At 45.2% G+C, this 11,151-nt stretch overlaps 1 protein-coding gene across 1 annotated transcript; it reads right to left on the bottom strand.

Moving 5' to 3' along the window:
* Positions 1-644: 644 nt before the first annotated feature.
* On the bottom strand, positions 645-10,726 carry pkdccb (protein kinase domain containing, cytoplasmic b). Its single transcript, XM_044046736.1, has 7 exons — positions 9,957-10,726; positions 8,859-8,990; positions 6,548-6,819; positions 6,192-6,271; positions 5,800-5,907; positions 1,653-1,829; positions 645-1,257 (listed from the first exon to the last, which is right to left on the bottom strand). Exons 1-7 carry the CDS (start codon positions 10,584-10,586, stop codon positions 1,151-1,153), a joined length of 1,506 nt encoding a protein of 501 aa, XP_043902671.1. The 5' UTR covers positions 10,587-10,726; the 3' UTR covers positions 645-1,150.
* Between the last annotated feature and the right edge of the window lie 425 nt (positions 10,727-11,151).

The following is an 11,151-nucleotide window of genomic DNA, read 5'->3' as shown; positions in this document are numbered from 1 at the left end:
AACTTAAGTTTCCACCCCAGGTGCTAATTAGAGCTGAAACAATTACTCGATTAATCTTACTTCAATTATTTCGATAATCAATTAATTCTTTTTTTCATGATTAAAACAACTAATAAATTAAAAGTGAATTATTTTGGTTTGCGGACAAAACAAGACACTCAACAACATCATTTCCGGGTTCGACAAACACTGATTTCTGTTTTCTCGAGAAGATAAGCGACAGATGAATCGATGATGAAAACCATCGTTCGTTGCAGCCCTCGTGCTCAGGAGTTCTAAAATAAAAATGTGAGCGACCAAAAGTAGAAACAATAGATTTATATCATTACAAATGGAAAAACTGTACAGTTACAATTAGTGAAGTATAAAAAAACACTGAAGTGAATTATTTTTCATTGAAAATAAAAGGTTTCACCCACAAGGTGCACGTTAAGCTATAAATGCACAATCATGTAAGAACATTTACATTTCATTTGATGGTATAATCATTTATGAACTAAAGCACTATTAACTATGGAGTTTACAAAAGTGTGTCAAACAGACTCTGGAATGGTTTCAGTCACGTGTGCGCGTCCTTGTTGACGTATAAATGCTTACATGCTTGTTGCCAGCTCGTACCACAGTGCGGCTAAGGCAGGAAAAAAACGGCCGCAACCTCAGCGCATTAACATCAAAGTGTATTTCTATAAGAGCTTGTTTTCTTTCCTCGTCCTCGGGCTTCAAACGCTGAGCTCCGGTGGCTGTTCTCATTACCTCTTTGGCTTAAAAAGTCCAAGTACATGGAGGAAAAACCAACACACATGGCAAATAAAGACAAGGTAGAAGAAAAAAAATACATGTCAAGGGCACAAGGCTCTCCCTGCATAATTGTACCTGAAGGGAAATCCCTTTAAATAGTAGTTGGCAGAGCTGGCAGGCACATCAAACAGTCAGTGAGCAGAAGCCCTATAAATACATCACATTCACTTGCCTCACTTCAAACGTCTCCTCCTCCTCCTCGTCCTCCTCGTCCTCCTCCTGTGAACCCGCAGAGCCGGGCTGCGTTCGAGGACGACACTATTGCTCATCTTAAGCGCAAAGACTTCAAGGTTCTTAGCTTCACATTCCCCCGACTGCACAGCCCTCCCTCCCCCCGCCCCGGTTCCTCGCGTCACACGGGCGACGCTTCGGGAGCGTTGGTTTTCTTCACGTACACCTCTGATGTCCCGTCAGGCACCAGGTGACTGAAGCTGCTCCTGAAAGAAGCCAGGAGGCGTCCTGTAACACACACACACACACACACACACAACAAAAGTTAAACCATGTTTAACACTTTGGCAACATCACTTAAATAACATGTTCGGACTGGACTCCCTTAATCACTTAAGTATGTTTAAAGGCTTCATCGCCGGGTTTAAAAACTTAAGTTTACTCAGCAGTCCCAGTCATGTGACTTCACTGACACATAATTATTATTATTATGATTATAGGAATAAAGTATCATTAAAGCTGACTCGGTGGAAACCTCCCGCTCACTTTAACAGATGTTGTTTATCTTGAATTCTCTACGTCGACTCTGAGATGTTAGACGTTTCCTTTGCTTTATGTTGGAAATGAACACGTGTTTTCAGACACGACAGCCGAGTGGCGTATTATTTTGCGGCTCTACCAACCCGTCCACGTCGTGTGTCCCGTCAGAGTGAAGCTGTTGCACTGAGAGTGGGAGTTACAGATGTACGCGGCCTCTCGGGCGCTGGAGACCGACAGCACGCAGCCCTGCTGGCTGTACGACGGCCAGCAGCGGTACTCGGCGTTCCCGGACGTCCCCATTCCTCGGATCACGTTGTAGTCTAAGCACAGGAAGAGGGAGGGAAACACAGTTTAATACAGAATTAAAGACTCGACAGACAAGACCTGCTCAGTTTAACCATAAAAGAACCAGAGAATGTCCTGTGAGGAAGTGCTTTTGTGCATTTTTCCAGAATAACTCCCAATATCTGGCAGTTATTTACAATTGACTTCATGTTAAAATACCGTTTTAACAATTTAAACTGAAGAAAAACAAAGGGGTTTGTTTAGAAAGTGTGACATTTGCAATTGGAACAGTATGAAACACGTTCACGTGAACATTTTTTGAGTTTGTCTCTCAGAAGTACAAAAACGCAGGTTTCTCCAGCTTCCTGAAAACAGCACAAACCGTCACATGACTGCCGTAGCGCTAGAGTGCGCTTGTGCCAGCGCGTCGGTGTTTAATTACACTTGAACTTTGCAAATTAAAAAAAAAATCTCCACTATTTACATGTTTTGTCTCAACGAAATTTAACCGAGGCCCAAGAATATTACTTTCACATGAGCAAAAGACAACATACACATACAAAAAAATAAGGGTTTGTTTATAAAGCAATAACTATGTTAACATCTACTCTGGTCTACGTTATCCCTCCGTTTGACACTAGCTTTAGTCTCTGGTGCCCAACATTTGTGTTCATTCATCATTAGAACTCTCTCAGTCAGACTCCTGTTGCATCGGCTCGTAAATCATCTGCTACACATTAGCCATGAGAAAGCAGCGCGCACACGCGCACACACACACACACACATGCAGGGATGCACAAAAGCCTGGTCTGTGAGTTCGTATGGAGGAGGCACTCTGTTACAAATTGTGAACCCTCCTAAATGGCAGGGGCTAGTGTGTGTGTGTAGGAGTATTGTTGGGAGGAGACGCACACGAGGATCTACACTCCCGAGTCTGAGCAGCGTAGAGGATCCTTCTCCTGGGAGAGAGAGACGAACGAGGCCTGTTGAGGAGACAGAGAGCGGCTGCTGTCCTGGAGTGTTTGTGGAGACAGAGACGCGTACTGTAAATAGAGGATGTCTATGTGCAATCAGTCCAGTACGTGTGTGTCCAAATAATAAAGTATTTATATTCAGGGGAGTACACGGGATTTAAATAAGTGAACTTTTCTTTTTTAAAAACAAAAGAACTAAAGAAAAACCTCCCTGAGCTAAGAGTCTTGACTAGATTATTTGATCAAATCACGGATGATCTCAGCTGTGGAAAAGTTTCCTCCACATGTCCAATGAATCTCCATCTGTCAGCAATTTCAAATTAAAAGTGGGGACGAGATCAGCATCTTTTTTTTTCCCTTCTTCTTCTTCTCGCACACGCCGCCGCTCTTTGAGCTGCGTTGCCATTTGGCTTCTGGCTTTATATTTTGTGTGTTTGGCTGCGATTCTGAGTTTGTTTATTAGCCCACGTGGGTTTTTAAGATATAATTGCATGAACTTTTCATTTGATTTTCTCTAGCAACAGTTTTTTTTTTGTTTGTTTTTTAACATTTGGGCACATCGGCTTCTTGTTCTCAGAGTTAGAAGAGAAGCTACTGCCACTCATTATATTAAATTAAATCAAATCAAATTAAATTTGCAGCTACGGTTCGACCGGAGGCCTGATTGAACAGCTCAGTTCTCCAATAAAGGCCGCGTCTAGACGGAAAACGCCGAACGTAAACAATCTTTTTTTTTCGCACGCCGCAGTGCACATGCCAGGACTGCGAGTGGCGCTGTAACGTTAGACGAAAAACAGAGAAGAAAGACGCGGGGACGCGTTACAGAATGAACAGAGCCAGAGGAGAAGTTGGAAAGACATTTTTCTTTCGACTTATCTACCGACTTCCTGTCATAAACCGTAATACTTTTTTACGAGAAGAAAATGCACAATTCTGTATTTACTGCTGCTTCTTCACTTAAACCCTAAGGTTCCGCCGTTCCCTCCCACAGAGACATGTGACCTGAGACCTGAGACATTATGAGCACCACAGATGTGGACAGAAAGTGTCTTAAATGATCCGAACGGCAGATTTTCTTATAGCACGCGGTGTCTCGCGCTTCGTTGCTCTGATTGGTTGCAGCTTTATCCACTTTGCTCTGAAACGGCTAATAACGACCTTCGGGACTAAACAACGCGCTGATTACTGAAGACCTTGAGACCAAACTTCATCTAAATGAAACCTCTTCACCTCTGAAGTAGAGCGTTTAGAGGAGAGTCTGTTTTTAACGTTTGGACGAGTCCAGTGTGGCCGTTTCTTTCCTTTAAGCGAGCTTTAGTCATTTTTTTTTATACTTTATGCGAGTGGGTATTTTATTTTAACAACTGTTGGCAGGAAAGCGAATCAGTCTGCGAGCATTAAATGATGAATAAAGTTAAAAAAAGGTGAAATGAAAGTATTATGTCCTGGACTGTTTTGGCCGGTAACAGAATGTTCCTCCAGTCTTGTCGTTGACCTGTAAAACCCTAAATAAACGATCGAACATGTTCTTTTTTTCAAATTCTGGACCGAGCCAAGCACGAATAATTATATTAACTGGCAACTTCCAGCTGCAGGAGGTTTTTTCTCCCCGAGACAAACTGTGTACGTGTCATCTCGTTCACTTTCGACAGAAAGTGAATGAATGAATATTTCCAAAAGTCAAACTCTGAGCTCAGCTCGACTTGGTGACGCTCAGACTAAACACAAACTGGGACCGGGGTTTGTGCTCGACTTCTGTTTCAACAAACCCCCCCACAAAAAAATGACAAATGAAAATACACACACGTCACATCACACATTCACACTCAGTAGCAGCAGCAGCAGCAGCAGCAGGGGTGGCTCATGGCACTGACTTGGGAAACTAAAACATTCTCTCTCTCTCTCTCTCTCTCGACGTCAGCCTCGGCTCGCCCAGGCCTCCTTACCCTCAATCTGTGATTAAATTCACAAAGCGCTGCTACATAAACAGTCCTGCATCTGGGGGACGGAAAAATCTCACCGCAGGAACGCAGGGCCAGTCAGTCTGTTATTAATATTTCATGTGGCAGGAGGGGGCCGGAGGAAGGGAGGAGGGGGGCAGTTAGGGAGGGAGGGAGGGAGGGAACGTTTAGCGGCTGAAACTGAAGCATTTTCTATCGTAAGGAATTAGAATTCAAAATACACAAATTGCAAATAAAATACGGATTTAATCATTCAAAAATGTTGTATTAAAATTTGTTTGAAAATACACTTTTTGTTCAGAATCAGAATTTTGTTTGCTCCGACTTTTCGTTTTTCCGATTTGCTCTTTGCACCGTTGTTTTTTTTGTTTGCGATTCTGACCATGGGCGGGCCTTAGGAAGCTGCCTGCTGATTGGCTACTGAGTTTTGGAGCAACCAGGAAGTAGTCAAGTATTCCCCCTCCGTCTACAGTTTAACTAACATTCCGATTATTTGGTCGGAGTTCCAGGCGGACAGCGGCACCAAAACCCGCTAGCCAATCGGCGGGCAGCTTCCTAAGGCCCGCCCATGTTCGGAAAGTGAGGGAGCGCTAATTTAAAAAGAGTGAACTCCCGATCATAGCAAACAAAAAGTGTATTTTCAAACAAATAAAACACAAACACTGTTATTTCCGAATTCGGTCGTTTCGCTTCTTAAAAAGTGTCGTTTGAAAATATCCACACAAATCCAATCCTTCTTTTTTAAATCAACCTAAACAGGAGGAGCTCGATTTATTTAATTGCAACTCTTGTTTTGTTAAGCGACTGTGGTTCGCGAGCCCGAGACATGCAGGATTAATCCCACTTTGTTGGTCTTGTCCATTCATTCCAGCTGCCTAATAAACCTGTCAAAACAGTCTGAGAGGGAGAAACACACCCCGCCTCCTTCCCCTCCCTTTTTTTTTTTTCTTAAAGATACATAATGGAAGATGGAGTCGGCTTTCAGTGATTAAAAAAACAGTATTTGGAGTACATGAGGGCCCACTGTACTTCATATAAAAAAAAAAAAAAGGAATTCCATCAGCTCTTACCTCGGATTATTGATGGAGGCAGGTTGTCCAGGTGCAGGCCAGACTTGTAAAGGAGGAGGATGTGTTCAAAGGCCTCCAGTGTCTGATTGATGTCAGCTTTCAGCTCCCCTAGACGCACACACACACACACAATGCACCGAGTCAACTCACCACAGGCGTAAAGTCATCCAGTATCGGTGATTTATCCTCCTACAACGACTGACGCTACTGTCTAACCCCCGCTGTGTGATCTCGACAGATAACAACATGTTTTTATTAGTGTTTCTAAAAAATCTCATTAAAAAAAAAAAACCACTTAATTACACGACTCCCGATAACGGAGTGATTTACTTTCCTTTCCCCCGCCGGGAGTTAAGTGGCCTCGTCATGTCACGACGGGCGTCCCCACTCACCTGTGGAGTTCATGATGTGGTCTACCAGGTGTGTGAGGCCGGGCGGAGCCTGGTGAGGCAGCAGGTAGGTGAAGAAATACCTGCGGCGAACACAGAGACAAGCTCACTGAGACGGGCGGAGAAAACAAGGCGAGCCCCGTCGGAGCACGACTTGTCTCGCGTCGGTGTTAAAACAAACACTTCATAAAGCTGTCAAAAAAACCCTTAAAGGGGAGATGCTACTTTTTTTTCCCCCTCAACAGGAACTACTAATTTCTTTCACACATCTCCACTTAAATGCACATTTTCAGCCGCGTGTGACAGCTCAAAGGCTATATTTAAGCAATTATACATATCACCACTGTCACTTCTCTCACCTGTAGGCGTTGTAGATGTTCCTCTTCTCGTTCAGGCCCTCGCAGACTCCGCGGGCCGAGCAGGGGAGGGTGAAGTTCCTGTGCGGGAACTGCAGCGTGCAGTCGGCTACGCCGCGGCACGCCGTCTCCTCGGCGCTGGCGTCGTCCAGGTCGGTGAGCTTGAGCTCGCCGGCCACGGTGACAAACTGCCGCGGCTGGAAGTCCAGCAGGGCCACGGAGCCCAGAGGGGACTGGGAGAGGAAGTGCAGGAGCCGCGCCAGGTCCAGACAAACCTGGCAGGAAAAGGGGGGACACAAAACCGGATCAGTTGGACTGATGATGATAAAAACACCGTCAGACCCTTTAATTTAAGCCTCAAAATGTCCATCTGGATGTTTTTTTTGGCTTATTTTAACCATAAATGGCGTATTTTTCCAGGATAACTTTAAAACTGCATGTTAAAATACGGTTTTGAGAATTTAAAGTGACGAAAAACAAAACGTTTTAATTAAAACAACAAATAAGTTTTTGTATAACAGTAGAATAACATTTGTTTGAGTTTTTGTCTCATGCTGCAAGGGGTTAAATTGTTTGCGTTGGCCATTTTTGCCTTTGTGAATTCTTTCCTATTTCATTTTTGTCATCTTAGACTTCATTTTCCATAAATCATTTGAAAAATGTTTTTCTTTGTTGGAAATGTTCAAAGTCATAAAACCGATGCTCATTTCCTTAAAAGACTCATTTCTAAATGAAAATAAATTATTCTTCTGGTTCCTTTCATGTCTTTTTTCCCCTTGAACAATATAAATGAGTTTCATAATAAAAAAAACTTGCTTGTAAACCAGTTCACCGACCACATTCCCTCGGCCTGTTTTTATAGCGCCCTTTAAATCCTATTATAAAAGCAGCAACGGGAGAGAATAAGTAGGCCACTAAAGGCAAAAATAAAGGCATTAGCCACGCACTGACGGAGCATGAAATGATCCGGTCCCCTCGCTGCAAACATAGCTGCAGCGTTAGGTCATGCCGCGAGTCTCCTGGACGTCACTACGGTGGGACCCGGGCGCCGTAGCAGCGGGGTTGGCTGAAACCAAACACCCCTGGATTACTGTAGCCTGCGCAGATGCAGCGTAGCTGAAAGGGGGGCTGAGAGGCTCGGGGCGGGGGCCCGTGGTGATGACACACTCACTGTGACGTTCCTTTTCCGCTAAATCCACAAAACAAAACAACGTGCACGCTCTGGTCTGTGTGTGTGTGTTGCCGCTCCACGTCCCCACTTACATACTTGGATCCCTGCAGTGTAAATCCAGCCTCTGTTGACTCCCACTGTGAGCATACCTGGGATGGGGGTTGTGTGTGTGTGTGTGTGTGTGTGTGTGTGTGTGTGTGTGTGAGACACATGACATTCCTAGCCTCCAGTGGATTAACTCCAGGACCCATCTCCATTTCAATCCCAGCCTGATCAAATACTCTTGAGGGACAGATGTCAGACCTTCCAGGAGTTTCAAATGTCCATCTTCAGCAGCGCAGATAAAGGCAAGTGGGGCGATATGCACTTGTAACTTCAGCTCATGTGTCACTAAAGGGGGGGGAACTTAATTTGAAACGATTAAATCGTCTTTTAACAAAAGGCCAGAGATGTTCAGGGGCTGACGCAGAGAGAACTGCTGCCTCCGCTAAATCCTGTCATTTGCAGCTACTGATATTAGTCCGTAACAGTGGTTTTAAAACAGACGAATGTCTATAAATAAAGAAATAAAGTATGTGATTTGTTTTGATTGTATCAGATTTTTACATATTTATCTGTGTCCGATATCCAATCCAGGGGATTTTGACCAGTATCGGACCAATACTGGTTACTCCACGTGACCGTCCACTCACACACCTACGGTCACAATTCAGAGAGTCCAATTTGCCTAATCCCCCAATCTGCATGTCTTTGGACTGTGGGAGGAAACCGGAAAACCCGGAGAAGACCCACGTACACACGGGGAAGGCCCTCGTTCCAACCGACCCGTACTCCTGCAGACGCAGACGGTAAGAACAACTCTCTGGCTGGCAGAGTTCTTTTGGAAAGCCCAGGAAGTGATTCCGTCAGAAGTGGAAAAAAAGCTGGATTCAAAATGAATGAGCGGCGGAACGTCTCCGACTAAACTCGAGCCAGTCCAGTTGTTCTCTCTACTCTCGTGGACGACGTCCAACTCCCTAATCTTTCAACCTTTTCTCTTTTTTTTGGTTGTGCCAGGAGGAGCAGCACGGACTTCCACGTGCATGATGAGCAACATGTGTGCGGGAGTGTGTGTGGATGTGAGTAGAAGGAAACGTGGCTTACCCTGAATCTGTCCTCCCAGGGGCTCTGGAGCAACTGGATCATCTGTAGTGGATTCCCCTGCTCCAGAATGACTGCGACTCTCCCCCTCTCTCCTCCCTGGCCTCTTGCATTTCCTGCACAGTGACCCTTGAGCTGTGGAGTGGAGAGAGGAGAGGAACGGTCATTAAAAGAAGAAGAAGAAGAATAAAAAAGGAAATGTGTTTTTAACTCTATGATAATTACACGTTGTGTGTGTGTGTGTGGGGGGGGAAAGTGAGAGGACGTGATGTTCTGCCAGCCCTCACTTAGCTCAAGACTTGTGACAATAAAAATCACATTACGGCTAACCGGGGAATGCGGTGCGCTTGAATAGGGCCGTTGGACACGCAGTGCTGTCACGCGTGTCCGCTGGATGCCCATCTGTTGACTTCCAAACTGGTTTCTAAATTGGGCCGTAACGACTTGAGTGAGCGAACGCCGGAGGGTTTCAGATGCAACCGTGGATAGCAGAGAGTACAGAGGCACATTGTCAGCTCCTGCCAAAACTGGACCCAAAAGGTCAGGACGGGGTCACTGAATTTAATTTAATTACATGGGAAAGTACCGCAGAGCCGAGCGAGGCCTTTCTATCACTTCACTTTACTGAGACAAAGGAAAATATGAGCAGCATGGATTATGGAAAACATTAGTAATAGTGTTTCCAGAGGTAAGACGAGGGCAGTCGTCGCTGATGGATCCTCAAACTCTGTCGTCAAATACACTCTGGTGGACTAACTTTATATTTTTAATCATAAATAAAAGACATTTTTTGGAGGTTATGTTTATGTAATCCAGGGTTTAGAAGAAAAGACATTCAAATTCAAAGTTTGCTGATTTAAATGTTCACATCTGCGTCCTGTTTAAAAAAAGGGATTTTATTTGACTTTATTACAACACCAGCTCAATGCCAGAGTCAGACTGACTTACTAAACGCTTATCAAAATCGCGATACTTGTAGAATTGCAAAAATCACGATACAAATAAAATCGGCACCGTAATATCGCATTAAATTCAAATCATGGCTCATAAATCACATGGTTTACAGAGGGGGAAACAAAGAGGGGGGGACGGACACTTCACCTTTATGACATTTGGATGCCGCAGCCTCTGCAACAGCACGATTTCTTTCTGCAGCTTGTAGGACACGAGCTCCCTGCAGCCCGGCGCGTCTTTAAAGTCCTCCACGCACTTCCCCATGTCTATCCCCTGCTCGTTGACGAGTTTCAGGGCCACGGGTTGACCTCCGGCCAGATTGACTTTCACCACCAGCTTGGTGTATCCAGAGCCGAGGATCTCCACCGCCTGCATGTCCACCAGAGAATCACAGCCCATTCCATCCAAGTGCGCTTCCCTGGAGCCGTGCGTGATCTCGTCCCACAGATTATAATCCACATCAAGTTGTGGGGAAAGTAGAGTCCCAACTGATGGCGCGTTGTCCTCGTCCTCGTTATTATTATTAATATTCTTGTTCGATTTTTTCTCATGAAGTAAAAGCAGCGGAATGATCTCTTTGCGCCTCTCGTTGATTTGGTGAATCAACGCCCCGCGGAGCAGCGACAGCTCCTCGTCATCAGCAGCGGCAACAGTCGCGTTGGAAAAGTGCGATGTTCTGGCTCCGAACTGCTGCACGCTGCTGATCAACAGTGACACGAGGATCGAGAGAACCACGAACGCCAGCAGCGCAGCCGCGCGTAAAGAGTTGGCCATCATCGTGGCACAGCTGCCGCCGCCGCCGCCGCTGCAGAAAACGCGCACGGCCGCAGGCTCCGACCACCGCTGACTCCAAGTGGAAGAACTCCTCCAGACTTCAGTGCACAAGAAGAAGAAGAAGAAGCAGCAGCAGCAGCAGCAGCAGCAGCAGCGGAGCTCCTTGTTTCCACCTCCCAGGCAACTCCCTCTAGAGGTGTGTCCTGCGCGCTCGTAACTTTACACCCGCCGCGCGGCTTAGCAGGAGAGCTCGACCTCATGTTGTCACTCACTCCGCGCGCTGAAACGCCTCCCGCAGCTGGTCCAAGGATCTAAATCAATTACGCCGACTGATAATAATCCAATTAAGCGCTTTTATTTCAAACAAAGAGAAACACACTTTTTTTTTAAATTTGATTTTAAATGTGTGTAAAAAAAAATCTTAAATATTTCGTTGATTCATTTAGATTATAAAACAACTGAACAGCTGTCTTTTTTTTTTTTTTTACAGATTGAGGGGAAATCTGCTGCCACCTGCACTATCTGCCCAACAGGTGGCAGCAAAGGTCCTTTCAGTTTCTCCCAGTGC

The sequence above is a fragment of the Solea senegalensis genome, linkage group LG16, assembly GCF_019176455.1.
Source record: "Solea senegalensis isolate Sse05_10M linkage group LG16, IFAPA_SoseM_1, whole genome shotgun sequence".
In the NCBI taxonomy this organism is placed as follows: Eukaryota; Metazoa; Chordata; class Actinopteri; order Pleuronectiformes; family Soleidae; genus Solea; species Solea senegalensis.
Note: the sequence above shows the minus strand (reverse complement) of the source record. Positions and strands in the feature narration are given on the sequence as shown.